Consider the following 17323-nt stretch of genomic DNA (forward strand, 5'->3'; position numbering starts at 1 on the left):
AACACTAGGCTCACGGCGTTCGACATTCTTTAATTTACGATTATTGAGATTGTAGACACGTTTCTGGTTTATTAATTCAGCGGACTTGGTTACGTGGGTTTATATTGCGGCAAGATTGCTATGGATTTGCATAAACATGTTCTTGTATTTTTATTGCGAGAAATCTGGATAAATATTGGAATTTTGTCTGTTCTATTGCTGAAAATCTGAGTGAATACTGTTTATTTTTAGCTTCATTGCTGAAAATTTGAAAATCATTATTTTCATTGCAGGAAATCTAAATAAATGCTATATATTTTTATTTTTATCGCAAGAAATCTAAATCAATGCTATATATTTTTATTTTCATTGCTGGAAATCTAAATAAATGCTGTATATTTTTTTTCTATTGCTTATTTTTATTTTCACTCCGCATAAATATTTCTTACTATACTTTTCTCGCTAAAAATCTGCACAAACATATTTATGTCATTTTAATCATGTGAAATAACATGCATCTAGTGCCGATCCTAGTGTCATTCTTTTCAGCTTGCAAAAATTATTAAAGGAAGACAGACATTTCTATTTGTCACGAGTTCTTAGAAATTCCAGTAAAAAGCTTATGGTTTGCATAAAGATCCGCAGTCCATTGATTAGAGATATCGTACCTATGGAGCGGTACCGGGAATCCTTGGGCGGGGCAGAGAAGTGGCAAATTGGCTTTCGACTCCGCCGAAAGTCCGTTTATGTTGTCCATCGACGGAAACTTTGGCCGTACGCTTCCCACGGGTTCTGTTTCACAACGAATGCTCGGTGACTGCGGGGTTCCGTTTTACCATAAGCACGTGGGTCCCCTGTTCGGACCCTCTACCGTCCACGTTTAAGGGGTTGGACAGAGAGACGAGATATCGGTCTCGGTTCTTGAAACATTCTCAGTGAACCAAAGAATATTTAACCGGATGGACTGCGAATATTTATGCCAGATAACAATCTAACCTCAATTTTAAAAATATAGAAATTCTGTAAAAATTTATTTCCACTAAATAATTCTTTCCACAAAAATCGTCTAATTAGATATTTTTAGTTTTATATAACGTCGTTATTATTCTGTATTTGATATAATTAATTTTATAAAAGGTCTTTATCGTCACGTCAAAATAAAAAGACAGAAAGTAAGTCTCGACAGTCTCGTAAGAGACAGAAGTTCAGTAAAAATATATTTACAATTTTAACTATTCTAGGAAACGATATTTTTAAGTTTATCTATGGTCTTTATAATTCCATATTTGATCTATTAATTAATTTATTAAACTGATTGCTAATTTAATATTTTAGTCAACGTGCTCACACTTTAATATTCAGCCTATCAATTCTCATCGCAGCTGCGTCAAATCAACAATTTGATATAATCAAATCTACGAAAGATAAATAAAAACCACCTCGATAATTAAAACAAAAACCAACCTAACAATATCTTCCAATCCCAATTTCATTTAATTCCAATCCTATTTTTATTTAATTCCAATCCTAAGTACATGAAATTCGCAGTCCACCATCATTTCCTCCCAAAACCGATATCCAACGAAACCATCATAACCCTTTCGCTCCCTGTTCATTCGCGCGACCGCAGGGTCGCAAACGGAATAGCGGGATCGCGTAGAGAATTCCGCGCTGCTCTCGCAATTAGATCTAGCCGAGATCTCGAGAGAACTCGCGAGACGACGCGTCATTAAAACTCGGCAGGTGCGTGGAGCTGTCGCACACACCTGCGCGACGTCCGCCTCTACGGACGTATCCGACATCCTCGGCCGTCTCTGACGACGGCGACGACGGCGACGACGACGACGACGACGTTCAACTTACCACGCGAGAGCGAAGGACAGAGCCCGGAGATCGCGTCGCGTCGGCGCAATCTTATCTTCGAACGTTCGATTTCCGTGTTCATCACGGCTTTCGTCTCTCGAGACGCTCATAGTCCGATATAATACCGATCATGCCAAGAGTGAACAACAATGGGCGGGCGGTGGCGCGTGCCCGCAGGGGTACCCTGTCCCAGCATTCAGGTTCGCCGACGAGCTCGATCCGAATTCCTTCAACCGCGAGACGGATAGATCGTTTCTACAATTTTTTTCAAATGGCTTCTCCTTTTTTAAAACGTCTTCCTTTTTTTCAAATCACTTCCCTTTTTTCAAATCGCTATTCTCTCTTCAAATCGCTACTCTTTTTTCCAAAAAACGGTGGACTCTCTATTATCGACGCGAGACGATCGAGCTCGTCGGACAAAGTGATTACGCACGCACGTAGACGTGGTTACTTGGCCGAGAGCAATTGATTTTCCGAGCTACTCAGCCAGGACTTAACTTGATCGTCATGGTAATTAAACTCGAATCGGCTCGCTCTGGCTCGCAGGGAATCAATTGCCTCGGCTGCCCCGGGCCCGGACGGATTTCAATATTGATAAGATTAAAGAATGTTTTTGTTTGATGAAGAAGTCGATGCACAGAATGCTTCGCTTGAAAGAGCTGAATACCTCCACCATTAATAATATTTTAAAAAATATTGTATACCAAATTTGACTATTATCAGGAGATAAAAGCAAAGATCTCTTCGATATCATTTTGTTTCTTCAAGGTGATCCATGTTGCATCCAAGTGCATTTTTCTCTGTTGCGTCGCGTGACTGTATAATTTATGTCATACGAACTCATACATTCCTGAATATATATTGACATCACGATGCAACATAAGAGACGCTTGTGAATCTACGACCTCAAATACTGTAAAAATGATCTCGTAAAAAGATGTACTTTCGAGTACAATATTTTTTATAACATATCTATTGGAAGAGATATTTAAGTGATCTATTTTCTGCGAAATATCCTGTAGATCCTCGTCGAATGAACAGCTAAAACCGGAGGCTAGATCCGTCCAGGTTCCGGGGCAGATAAACACGATTCTGATTCCGGGTCTAGGCAGATGCGAGCATTTAACAGCGATCACGTATTAATCCCGGGTTAATCACGAACAAAGAATAGAACACTTAGAGAGGTAATCGAACGAATCAGAATCGTGGTTGTTAATGAATGTGTGAGAACAGTATGCTGGTGTTGCTGACTTACCGGTAATGACGAGTCGTCCCTTGGTGGCTGACAGTCTGGTCTCTCCGGTGAGTCTGTGCTTGGTGCGGCATTGATAGGTCTTGTATCCGTCTTCGGGTCCAACGTCGCGGATGTGGAGCTCACCGGACGGCAGTACCAGGTATTTTCCGTCTGCGATTCGCGGCCGATGGGGAAAGAACAGATAGAGATTAATTGACGGCGTTGCCTCTGATTCGGCTCGGTGTAACTTTCTACCACGGGATAATTGACTGATCGAAGAGCTGGGAACGATATCGCCGTGGCGATATCGGAACGGTTTTAATCGAGAAACGACGATATTTTACGGTTCTACGGGAAATAGTGCTCGACCGTGGCGATCAGAAATATTCAATTATCCCGACGACCGCATGGTACTCGTCCTCTCTCTTTCTGCACAAACACACGGGCATGCACACCGTGCGCGCGGAGGAACGAGTACAATGCCGTCTTGATTAATACATTGGCCCCGCGTGCACTCTATTACCTTCCACTACCTTCGCCAAGTTCGTTGAACGTTGAATAGCGACAGACTCTTTCTCCTTCTCTCTCTCTCTCTCTCTTTTTCTCTATCTTTCTCTTTAGCTCTTTACATGTATCTCGTGCCTTCAACGTTCGACGAATTGGTTCACCATCCCGGCTCGTTCGTCAAACAACGACATTGTTCTCGCGACGTCCGTGAAATGTAAGAAGCCGATCGCTTCCGATGCACTGTGTAATCCCTCTAACCCCCTGCGACATGGTAATGGCCAGCGATGGGATCGAGTTGGGTTCAATCTGAATTTGATGTTCAACGGATTGGAACAGAAGGGACTGTTCAACGGATTTTCATAATTTTGAGAAAATTGATTAACTTTGATATTTTTTAAAACTTTCTTTGGTATGATATAGAGGATTCTATGAAATTATTTTTAAACGATAATATGCCCCGCGGTTTTTAAATAATTTATAAATCTATGGAGACAGATTTAGATGTTTTCTTGTAAGTCGTGAAATTTTATTCAGATTCTTTGATTTTATTAAATATTGTACTTAGAATGATGTTTTTTCTTTAGTTATAGTAATGGCAGTAGTATAAAGAAGATTTCTAGGAATTAAATGTTGTATAGTTATATTTGGTATAATTATAGTAGGTATATTTGTGAGAATGATAGCGTAATATTTTTTAAGAGGCCAAATATATGTTGAACAGTGTTATCAATGCGACTCGATCCAATCACTACCGTATATGAATAATAGAATCAAAAATATTTTCAAGTTAATTCCAACATGGGAATATTAAAAATTAATCCCCGATCAAATATATCATTAAAATCACGTAACAAACAATTTAGTTAAAAGTCAGAAATTATAGCAAAAGAAATATACAATGCATTTTGACTTACACGTTCACAGGACTCCCATCCCTCAAGGGGGTATTTTAGTAAACCTTTCTACACATTTTCAATAAACTATTACACAATCTGTTATTTATTTAAAATATATTAGCAATTTTACAAGCCAATAATATCAATATTGCAGCTGCAAATTTTCAATCGATCGAATAAATCTCGAAACAATTCCCGAAAAAATACGATCGCAGTTTTCAATTCCTTGCAAATTCAATTCCTGCAAAAGCATGCTTGAAATCACTATAGCTCCATCAATTCGTCATGATTCGCGCCAGAATTTCGGAAGTCCCTCGTCAAATCCCTAATTTAAATTACAATAAAAGTGGATCACGGTAAAAAAAAAAATCGTTTCACTAAAATACCCTGTGGCGAGAGGTCTGAGACCCATTGTTGAATTTCGCTTATTATGCGAGGACATTCCATTCATTCCTGTTTCCGGTTATCAAACAACGGACGAACGAGCCGGACGCATGCAAGCAACATCGACGTAAAGACAGAGCATCCGAGCACTCGATTTATTCGAGCACTCGAACCTCGAGTCCACTAATGATCGATTTTTTTCAGCCGAGCGTTCGAATTTTTCGGGTCGCTCGAAATCGACGAACTGTTAAAAAGAATACTTGTTAATTGAATAATAGATACGGCTGGAACATTCAAGATTTTCTTAATAAAGTATATCAATTAATTTCAACAATACAGACTAAAGTAAAATTCGATAATATATATGCATCTTATTAAATTAATAGCACTTATTACAGCGAAGCATATAATATATGAAAGGTAGACGAAATAAAAGAATAAAAAGTCAAAATTGTAAAATAAAAAACTAAGAAATTACGAAAATAATAAAATTGTAATCAGTATCAAAAATATCAAATAGTGGCTTTATGGAAATTTCGCCCTTTAATTTTACATTATATTATACCTTTCTTTCTCGAAATAAATATCGTCTATATTAATAACGGATATTGTTCATTAAAAAGACACCAGAACGTGAAATCATCGGAGAAATTATCGAGATTTCGAAATGATATTAAATCGAGAAACGCGGTCGTCGACGTCTCGAAAAACTCGATCGTTCTCGCCGGTGAAAAATCGAACCGTGCACACCGCTACAAAAGCATCCCCCACACCGTCGTCTTATTATATACACACATAGTGAGAGCACAAACACACACACACAGGGAAGGAAAAGGTTCGAGAGAGTTTGCGGTGCTGACGAAGTATTGAAACGGAGATGGGAAAGGAAGAGTCTGGGACAGCGCGAGCAGCGGCAGTCAACGTCGTACGAACAGTTCAAGAATAGTTTCGGGCGTTTTTCCGAAACGAGGGGCATCCGGGCATTTTTCCGAAACGATATCTCGTCGTCGCGCGCGCCAGCGTTCTCTGTTTTGCCGGTGGGCCGATCTCCGAGAAGCGCGATCGAAATTCGAGCGGAAGCCCGATGGAACGAACACGCACTGAGAAAACACACCGTCCGCCACGAAAATAGATTCGACCGTCTCTCGATGATCGATATCCTGCTCCATAACTCTCTCTCCGCGCGACTGCTACATCCCCCCTCCCCTTTGCTTTCGTTCTACAGGGTGTTAAAAGGCAGATGCGGTGTAGGGCAAATAGAACATTTGTTCGACGTTGCGGAGCGCGACTTGTTTCCGTTGCGGCTCCGATGCTTATTCGGTTCTATAAAAGTTGCAGCGATTCGAACAGATTATGGCAAATAATATGGAAAATAATTGCGATGATGATCGTAATAATTATTGTAATCCTGGCAGTCTTTTTCTAATAATATTTATAGAGTATATTCGTTTATATTAATTAACGTTATTCCATGTTACATTAACTTATACTGACGAAGATTATTTCATTTTTGCGAATATTGATTTATATTAATTTATATGAATTTTTGGGATCCGTATGAATTCATAATAATTTATGTATATATATATTTATATTAATTATTATTTGTTCACGTTAATTTGTATTGAGTAGAACATGGCGTATTCTTTGGAGGAAATAAAAAACATAGTGAGATTATTTACAACTCAAGTTTGGTTATGACTATTTGCCCTGAAAGTATTTAATCCAGTTATTTTAACACCCTGTATAATTACAAATCCCTTGTAGGATTTTTAATTATGCGATTCTGATATACAGGGTGCGAAGAACAGTTGTCACTGCTGCAAGATTAGAACTTTGTTGCAGAACGCAGAAGAAACACCTGTTGACACCTGTAGGTGGACCAGACAGTCCTTTCGCTCCTTAAACAATTTTAAAACACCCTCTACAATCATTTTCTTTTGATATCATTTTTATATGCTTAAAGCCCCCATCAATTCTCTTAAAAGAGGCATGGAAAATATTTATAAACATATTTCTGTAACCCCGATCTCTTATTTTGCATAAATATTCTCTGCACTTGCATTTACACCGTATAGAAAATAGAACAATAAAAAAAACTACCTATACGCTAATTATAAATTAATTTTTAACTTTCATCTAACATTGCTGCAATAAATGCCTTAATCAGTAAAAGAAATTTTCCCTCTATAGAGTGTTGAAAAAATGAGCTAAAACAATAGAATCAGTACAGTGATTGAAGATTATTACAAATAAATATAATGGACTTTTTACCGAAGCAAAAATACAACCGAGGAGGCGCAATTGACACTAATTGAGAAACTACCCTAACAAAGAAATCCTAACTCCGCGACCATCCAGCAAGGAACCCAATTTTCGATAACAATCCATTCGAATTAGACCACCCTGTACAGCACCGCGAATTCAGCTGAGCTGCATCTTCTAAACGGTTGCACGCTTATCGGACTTAATTGGTTTTCTTCGAGGTAACGGTAGATACACACCGGGTCCGCGCGGGACGCGTTAACCGAGCATCATCAAGTCCCGATATCGGAAGTCGAACAATTATTTCGCACCCTGTATACCATCGGTCCGTACCTGTTGCGTGCTTCCTTTCGCGTATACTATAGACTTCTCCGTGCCCGGGATTGCGGAGGATATCGCTCGTTACAATTTAACGATCGGTTTAACGTTCGAATCCTTGAAACAGGCATTCGTGTCCCAAGCCGGCTACAACGCACTCGCTCGCCGCGAGGTTATGAATGAAAACGATCTCTCGCTTTTCCGCTCAAGGCCCGAGGCGGATCGGAGGCGCGCGTGCTCTCCCGCGCAAACCGAGCCGCGTTCGACGACGTCACAGTGGAGTAGTTGGATTCGAACGCTGTTAAAACGTCGACTTTGACGCTAACTCGGCTTGATGGATAATTATTAGAAGAAATCATCGTCGTTAACCCATTGCAGTACTTTCATCATTGCAGTTATAACGATTAAATAATTTTAAATTGGAATAATTTCTTGGAGAAGAAATAAAATTAATATTTATTATCACGCGGCTTTTAGGATCGAATACTCCACTGTTCGTCGTTTCGGCCGCGAGTAAAAAGGGAAAAGCGTTTTCGCGACGTCGGAAAGGGGACGAAAAAAGTTCTCCGAAGAATGAATGGAAAACACGTTTCACCGCTTGCCCCGCGACCGGAACAAGCGCGCGTGGGCGCCGCCCGACTACTGACACTGTCTCTCTCTCTTTCTCTCTCGCGCGTACCGTAATCGGAGTTAGGGTATATTTCAGTGGTCTCGTCTTCGATCCAAGAGTCGACCTCGACGAATTCGGCGACGAAGCTCGGTATGTGACACTTGATAATTGCGGCGTTCCCCCGAAGGACGTGTTCGTCCATCACGTTCACTGCATACCGCTGCCCGACAACTGCAACCAGACACCGGTTTCCGGTTTTACCATAAGCCGCACCAATCTACATACAGCCACGTATCCGCGATCGATCCGCGAGCGCTCGCAACGTTCGAAAATTCGTGCGTGTTTTTTTCATTCTAACGGGGTCCGTTGACCGTTCGAAAATCACTACGGTGTCGCGGGTCAATGATTCCGGGCGTGCGATCGCTTGACGCCGCGCGAGCCAGAGAGTTTTCCTAGAGATCGTGCGCGTTGTCGAGAGCGTACGGAATTAAATGATTCACGGCGCGGTCCGAATGGCTTTGGCTAGCTGTTTTAGCGGTAAGAGTTTGCTTTTTAGCATTTCTTTCTGGCACGACGATGTTACCATTTATTTGGCACAAGATTTTCGCTGTTTTCTTAGCTCTGGACTGTGGCAGTTTTTTTAGTTGAAGACTGCGGTAGTTTTTTAAGTCTGAATTGTTAGCTTGCTTTTTTAGCACGAGGTTGTTGCCATATTTGGCACAAGATTTTAGCAATTTTCTTGGCTCTAGATTGTTACCTTTTAATTTAGCTGAGATTCAGAAATCATTTTTCTGAGATTTCAGGTAATTTTTCATTTTTCTTTTAATTTTTCAATCTTATTTACTTTATCAAAAAAGCTTCTCAACTATCACCTGATTTGTACCATTCCATAGAATCCGCTCTACAGAACGCTATGAATATTTGCAACGCGGCGTTCCTCTAAAATTAGCAGCCAGCGCCGTCGCAAAATCGAACTCCGTACGCTTCGACTAAAACATTAAAACAACCGTGCTGCCAACAATCGGAGACTTTAAACAAATCCTAATTTAAGACTTCCGCGCGATCTCAAAGGGAACCGTGTCTCGGCGGCCAAGTGATAATAGCGTTCCGTTAGGCCCCATAAAACTCATCAGGAAACTCTTAAACGCGGCCGTAACCATCGAAAAGAAATCTCTCCCGTCGACGAACGAGAGATCACCCACGCCGTTATCCTCAACAAGCACGAATTCGAGAAAGTTCACGCGTTTCACGAAGAACGCTATAACATTGATGATGGAATCGCCGTGGAATTTTTATATGTAGTAGATCGAAAGTACATGTTACAGTCTTTCAGGAAAAAATTTATATTGAAGATATTATCGAGAATTTGAATAACAGAACAGTCTGTTTGAAATAACATTGTTCGTTCTGTAAAAATTAATATATATATTTAAAAATTAATATATTATAGTAGAGAAATATTAGAGTGATAATAACTGATGACACTAACAGAATAATAACTAATTGTCCATTAAATTTGAGACAGTTCTCCATATTAAAAAGATATTAAATTATTGATTGATAATGGTTACAGGAATATTAAAATAATAATAAATGATAATGTTAATAAAATTGTGACTAATTAGCCATTAAATTTAAGACCATTTTCTCAATCGAGGAGACATTAAAATAATAATAAATTAAAATAGTAAGAATTACGAATGACTTATTAAGAAATAATATTAATTATCCATTTCAATTAAAACTAGACAGTAAATCATCTTATACATTATAATAAAAATAACAAATGAAATGGCTAATTATAAAATCATACTAGAAAAATGTAATAGCATCGCCATTTTCTCTCGATGACTAAAAGAAAATGATTCGAGGAAGAAATATATTTTAATTTCATTTCCGTCTCTTCAAATCTTTTCTCTTGCACAAGTAACATACTTTCGAGTAACTTATAACATACTTTCGATCACTACAATTATCCTCGACGTCATCGTCAACCGCATAGCATCATCGTCAGTGTTTCTCGAAAGAATGAAGGAAGCTAGAACAAGCGGAACAGCAATCTCTCCCGACGTGGACCCAGGGACAACACCATTCTCTCCTAACAACATGCTGATCGGCATTACGTATCGATATACCATAGGACTGTCCATCGGCCACGTAACTACCGCCGTTCGAATCGATCCATCCTACCACGTCCACGTGGTCGGCAACGAACGACGGGACCTGACACTTGAAAATCGCGGCGTTCCCGCGGATCGCGAACTGATCGTAAACCTGAACCTCAAAGTATTGGCCGACCACTGCAATCAAGCGAACACAGAGGGGCAACTGTATGAAACTGTGTAGTACTGTCTCTCTCTCCGTTTTTATCCGCGGGTCGCCAAAAAACCAGCGAGAAGAAGAGAACGAGCGCGCATCGTGTAGCCGGGCGACGAGCGATGCGCGGTGCTTTGATCCGGTCGATTAAAATTTCAATGAACCACGTCGTCGGCTCGCAAACGGCCGAGTTCCACGCACACGACGAGAGAGCCGGACTCTCTCTCTTACTCTCTCTCTCTCTCTCTCTCTCTTTGCCTCGATGGAAATTAAGCTAGCCAGCGGACATCAATTTCCTCGTCGGTTTGATTAGTCTCCGGTTTAATCTAATCCGAAATCACGGCCGACCCCGATTCGCAGCCGCGCTCGATCTAACGGTCAAACATTTCACCGGGAAATATTAACGGGGGCGACGTTTTATGGTGTTTGCGCTCTGGGCCCGGTGTGGACCGTCGTGTAACAGGCGTTCGTCAAACAGGGATCGCTGGAAATACGGCGGGACTGGCGAGACGGTGTTCGATCCGGTCCATCGGCGCTTCCTTCTTCGAGCTAACAACCCTAACCGACTGCCGTGTCGCTTTCCATTTGCGCGGTGGCAAGTTAATCGACACGGTAGGGTGGTCCTTAGATATAGGGGTGGCTGGAGGATACCCTTTCCTTGGGACAACTAGTTTGTCGAATTTATTTTGCGAAAGGTTGCGATACTGGAGCAGATACTAGAGCAGCTGATTTTATCTCAATTTTAATATAATTGTATTTCGGTGTTCAAAAATATTATTCACATGTTTAATTAAAAAAGAATATTTTATAGAAATATTTATGATTTTATGGGGTTGTTTTGAAAATTTCTGCGATAGCAATTTTTGTCAGTTTGTGCTGAGAGTTTTGAGCAGAATTTACTTTGTTTGAAGGGAGACGTCTTACAATGGCAACCAAGTTTGTTTAAGGGTAGGTGTTTTTTTGAGATTTCAAGCTGACTTGTACTTCTTTTTAATAGAATTGTAAATTTTTATTTTGGCAAAGTAGCAACCTTCAAGACGAATTAATTAACCTATAATAATACTCTATAACGAATGGTCCTATATATAATATATATTATTCTAAATATTCTCATGTTGTTCACAATATAATTGTCAAATACAAACTAACGCGACTGGTTATGTTTTTTGCTAATAAAAAATATATCTACAATTTTTGCTGATCTTAGGAAAATATTTCTACGACAACTTTTAGCCTTATCCTGTTTTAATTTAGAAGCAGACGTTAGACGACTCACCCCCTACGTTTCAGAAGCCATTCTCTCGCGATTTTCCAGATCATTATTACAAATGATCGCAGATAGTTTCAACAATACTTTCGCACTCGATTGTGCACAGAGTTCTGGTAGCAGCTATCGCAGAAAATATGGCGAACGACTATCTTACCGGCGAACGTCCACTTATCCGTAACCTTTGCGTAGGGGGTCAACATCGGACGCTAGCCGACCGAACGAAGCTGGATGGCCCTGTACGCGTGGACCGCTCTAATGGGATCTATGTGCTCCATTAATCCCGTCTCTCGATCCTACGAGAGGACCGCGACGCGAGGATCAAGGCCACTGCCAGCCGCACGCTCTGCCACCGTTCTCGTTTGCATCGGCCAACGGAATGAACGTGCTTCTCGTAGACCGGTAAATTGCGCGATCCACTCTGTCAGGCCTCCAACTCTCTCTCTCTCTCTCTCTCGATCTCTCATTCACTCTCTCTCTTCTCCTTCCCAGTGCTTTGTGCATCCTGTGCACCCTGAGACCCGGCGACAATGCCAGCCGCGTCGGCCAGAGAGTCAAAGCGCGCGCGGTCTACGGTCGCGCGAGGGATGAGCACGTCGCTGCTGATTCGATTTATTAATTCCATTAAAACAGCCACGCCGCGCCGGCAGGACTCGTTTAAGCGAAATTAAACGTAGGCGGCGACAACGGGTGTCGTGGTCGTCCGGAAACCGGTGCCCGTTGTGGTGCTGCTGTTGTCGGTGATTTTGTCGATCCTTCGGAGATTGGCTGCGCGAGGAAGTGGTTCGTAGCTTTTCTATTAGGCGTTCGACGATTTTTCAGACTTTAGCCCTTTTTACAGAATCGAGGAATTACGTGTAAACGATACAGCATTTTATTGATAATTAAATTGTAATTTTTCTTGAAGCCATAATAGGTATAATTTAATTTTAATAATTTACTGTTGTTAAGAAATTAATTTTTGCGATTAAAATTGTTTCTTCTTTTCTTTGAAGGAGAATGCATTTATAATGGTAAAATATTTAAGGAATTTGAAGGCACCGTTAAATTGTCGTAATTGTTATAACGAAGTTGGACACTGATAAAGTAAGCATTATGTCTTTCCCACGACTTATTAAGTACTGGAATCGTGTTAAATACAGCAGCGGCCAATGTCAGAGGCTCGCTTTTCCACGAAGCGAGTACTTATTAATTAAGTCGCTCGTTTGCCTCCACGCTGAGACCGCTGTATGCTGTCGAATTTGGTGACTCTAGTCGTTTACGAAATTGTCTGGATAAAACAAAAATTTATTCACTCTGTCAACTTCGTCTTTTTAAATTAAAATCCTTTCTTTGAACTACTATAGGTATAGAATGATTTTTTATTATATTGTATAATATTTTTATCACCACTAATGGTTTATATTTTTGGATATTATCTAAAAAACTAATCATTTTGAGATCTGAAAGAATTGAGACCGTTTAACCTAATCATAAAATAGCCTTTATAAGTTATTTCAGAGGCAGTCGGGAACTTTTTAACTTTACTGTATATACATTATAATTTTACGCACTGTTCCACCTAGACTTCTATCTGACAAAAATGTACATGTCAATTATAAAATTAAAAATAAATCTGAGAATTAAATCAGAGAAAATAAATCATTCGAGAATATCGCTACACTATCACCAACTTATCACAATTGCTAAAATAAAAAAGATACTTCCACGTATTCCTACAACTACGGCAATTTCTATTTCGCACAAAGAACCGCAAGTCTGCTTCCACCCCTTCGAAAAGGCGAACAATCGCTCCATGGTATTTTCACCGACGTGTACACCTCAAACACGTTTCCCCGGCGAACAAACGTTGTCCCACCATCTGAACGACTCACTTCCTCGTCTAAGGTGTCCTCTCTCCTCCCATTGTGCCGCAATTTTCGACACACCCCCAACGGACACACACCGACAACAGCGCTAAAGAGACGCCTATATACTCGACAGAGCAGAGTCGTGCTCATCGGAGACCCGCTAAATATTCTCGTGTACACCCTCTGCTACCCCCGCACTCTTTTCTAATCGAGACGCGAGAAGTACCCTTTTCTTCTTGGCTGTTCGCGGAGTAGGTGAACCCGTCCTCGACAGCCAGCCACTCGATCACGTCTACGAAATCCGCCACAAAGCTCGGCACGAGGCACTTCAAGGTGGCCGTGTTGCCGCGCAAGACGAACTCGTCGATGACCCTCGTCTCGTAGAACTGCTGGACCACTGCAAACCCGCGTTTTCCCAGAAAATTACACCGGCCCCCGGATAAACGGAAAAAGAAACCACCGGTCGCCGCAAGACGAGGTGCTCGCTACTCCGCACGCGATCCGCTACGTTCGCGTTCGAGCCGCGGAATCATTCGATCGCCTGGAAATAACTAATAATTGACTGGCAATGCAATCGACGCTTCGTCAAAAATTGATAATTCGTCAAAATCGTCAATTAATCAAAAATTAACGATCCGTCAAGAATCGTCAATTTATCGAAGCTAGAAAGCTGAAACGAATTTTCTCCACATTGTTTGCAACAAATCTTCGTTAAATACAAGATCGTAAAAACTGTAATAAATCAACGACACTGTCGCGCAATCTTCGATTCATTAAAATTGCTAAAAGGTATAAAATTATTATTTCTATGTCTCTTTTATCTCGCACTTAACGCAGAGACTTGTCACGTGGTTATGGCTTCGGTGATCGTCGCAGCTCGAGCATAAACGTTTCCACGGTGCCTAAAACGATCGTGTTCGTTCGTAGGGAAGGGGGATGAGAACGAAATGACGGGGAGCAAAAGTAAGAGAAACTACGATAGTGCAGTCGATCTGTTTTGCGGGGCGCAGAAGTCGCGATCCGTCCTCCTACCGTATTCCTCGCCGCCAACGTATATCGTTCCATCGTCGGCTACCCATTGATCCACCTGAACGAACTCGGACACGAAACTCGGTATTTTGCATTTCATGATCGCGCTGTTCGCTCGTATCACGTACTCGTTCTCGGCCTCCGTGACGTAGAACTGCGAAACGACTGCCCGCGCGGGCATGCCAGGACACAACAACACTTTGTTAGATGCCTCGCGATCGGGTTAAGCAAAGATCACGCGAGAATGCGGTGCACACAATAGCGCCAGGCTTGGGGTGGGGATCGTCGCGGCGACGAAATTATGGGGCAATGGGAAAATTGCTCGGCCAGGAGAGCTTTACACTGTGCTCCGCTATTTGCTGACAGTACAGCGGTGTGAATAATTACAATTTTTATATCGTTGCTAATATTTGAATGAAGATTTAGTAAAATGTCTTATTTGTATATTTTTTTCTATTATTTTTAGCATAGAAATATACAAATACGATGTTCTTTTAAGTACAGGGTGTGTCAGGTAAAAAGGCACCCACAGTGAATATAAATTAAAAGTAACTTATTCGTAATAATTTGTATTAAATTAAAAAATCAATGAAAATTAAATTGAATGACATTTTATCAATTACCATAAAGAATTAATACAAATAGAATATGCAAATTGAACACCCTCCAATTTTCTTAACATAACCCCTAAACACAAAGCTGTCCCGCTAATTACCCAACCGACTCATAATTTCGTCGACCATCGGTAGTTCAATGGAGCCAGAGAAACCCGGCGACACGCCTCAGGGTGGAAGCCGCCATATTCCCTGGCAATTCGCGTCTCCACGGAGCGGGACGTTTCAAAGTGATCGTCGGACGTTCCCGACGCTCTCACGTCCTCCGTTCCCTTTCGCGTGTTCCCCTCTCGTCGAGCCGGATTAATCGTAACGCGGAGCAAAGTACCACGCGCAGTCCCGTCCGCTGCGGAGGACAAGCGAATTTACCATGAGGCGTGTCTAACCCCGATTAACTTGAGCCCACAGTACCCTGCCCGATAGCAGGATCCTCGTGTAGATAGACTTCGCCGTCCTCACGGATCCACGCCTCCACGGTAACGAACTCCGCGATGTAGCTCGGGATGCTGCACTTCAAGATCGCGCTGTTCCCCCTGATCACGTATTCGGTCATGATCTCCGGGTGATACGTCTGTGTCACGACTGCGATTCAGAATTGACTGCTAGTAGGGCGAGTCGGATTCGATCCGCGGATACACCGTGACGAATCGATTAAGGCTAGTGCATGGTGTTTGGATCGAAGGTGGTGATTTTTAGGGCGATCGATGACTTAATTTAATTTCTAAGTGTTCGAGGTGGTAGAAATTTGTAATAGTTAAAATATTTTATAGCCGAAATTCTTATGAGAATCACTGAGAATTATATAATTTGTAATTATAATTATACATTTATAATTATATGATTTAGAACTATATTATTGTACGTATACAATTACATAATCGTACTCAAATAATTATATAATTGTATTTGTATAGTTATATATATTATAATTATAGAGTCACCACCTTCTTGCTTCCAGAATTGGTCACCAAACACCCTGTACATGCCGAACACCGAACACCCCGTATACAGGGAGAATCCTGAGCACACCAAGGTGGTTGCTAGTTCAGCCAAGCATACGCTTGAAGGAGATTTCTTGCGGATGCAAATTAAGAAGATCCATTACTCTCCCTGATCTCCTAGTTCCATATTCTGCTCTACAATCTCACAGCACTCTTCCTAAGAGGGTGTTTTCATTCCCTTCACCCGTTGTAAGACTATATTTGGAGATTCTTCTGATGAATATTTTGTGTTACATTATTATTACAGATTATTAGTATTTATTTCCAGCTGAATAATTATTACACCAAGTTTGGACAATTTTGTGACAAAAATAAAAATATGAGAGTAGAGAAAAATGTGTATGCAATTATATTATTTTAGAGTTAATATAGTATCGTCTTATTTTGCACAACAATCCATAGTGTAATTATTATATAATTTTTAATTTATAAGACAAATCTGCAAAGTTTGATAAGTGTCTGTTGGTTAATTTATTCACCAAAGAATCTCCAACTATTTTCACAAGACGAGATGAAGATTAAATGAATCTTTTTGGTTTAAAAATAATACCCAGCTACGATTTTTCTCGCGAGAATTTTAAGTAAATAATTAAAACTATTTCTTGGAATTTTGTCGTAAGAAACATTAAGGGAACACAATTTGCGAAGCAAAAATATATCACTGTATTGTTTAATATCTTCCAGTTTCAAGGCGTGTTAAAAAGTTTATAATCCAGTTTTTCATTTTCTCTAGCAAATATTCATTAAGGCTTTATTAGACCTCTGATGGAGGTGCCTGATTTCATTGCGACCCAGTTCTTGAAAGACTTCGTCTAACTTCTCAGCTTCTGATAATTACCCTGCGACGTAATTTAGTTTTCTGAAGCTTCACGACAATGTAATGTCATTTGAAAGAGGCATGACTAAAACATATCTAATCAAAAAATATATAATGGAATGAATCTATGTAGAATCTATGTGCTTTTGCTTCGTACAAATTTTAGCACTGTACGATACATAATTTGCGAACATAATTTGCCTCAAATAAAAAAATTAATCGAGGTAAAAATTCAAGTTAAAAGATTTTATTACAGTTGAAACTCAAGTGGAAAAATTAATTTGAATAAAAATAAATTATACATAGAGAACTCCTTCTATGATCATCCCTATTACTTTTTAACTTGCTATTATTTTCCCAATTATCTCCAATT

The 17323-nt window shown here is 40.4% G+C and overlaps 1 protein-coding gene across 23 annotated transcripts in view; it reads right to left on the reverse strand.

The window, feature by feature from the left end:
- The window catches only part of Dscam1 (Down syndrome cell adhesion molecule 1), a 117817-nt gene that overhangs the window by 79238 nt on the left and 21256 nt on the right, over window positions 1–17323 (reverse strand). For 14 of the 23 annotated variants that reach the window (XM_078181760.1, XM_078181753.1, XM_078181749.1 and 11 more), the window contains exons 5-6: window positions 13716–13886; window positions 3098–3247 (exon numbers count right to left, since the gene is read on the reverse strand). In XM_078181760.1, coding sequence (XP_078037886.1) covers window positions 3098–3247; window positions 13716–13886 — 321 coding nt within the window. Of the gene's footprint in view, window positions 1–3097; window positions 3248–8125; window positions 8254–10191; window positions 10357–13715; window positions 13887–15543; window positions 15715–17323 lie in introns of those variants that run through there. The other 9 variants (XM_078181758.1, XM_078181757.1, XM_078181773.1 and 6 more) reach the window with 5 other exon arrangements.

The sequence above is a fragment of the Augochlora pura genome, chromosome 5, assembly GCF_028453695.1.
Source record: "Augochlora pura isolate Apur16 chromosome 5, APUR_v2.2.1, whole genome shotgun sequence".
NCBI lineage: Eukaryota > Metazoa > Arthropoda > Insecta > Hymenoptera > Halictidae > Augochlora > Augochlora pura.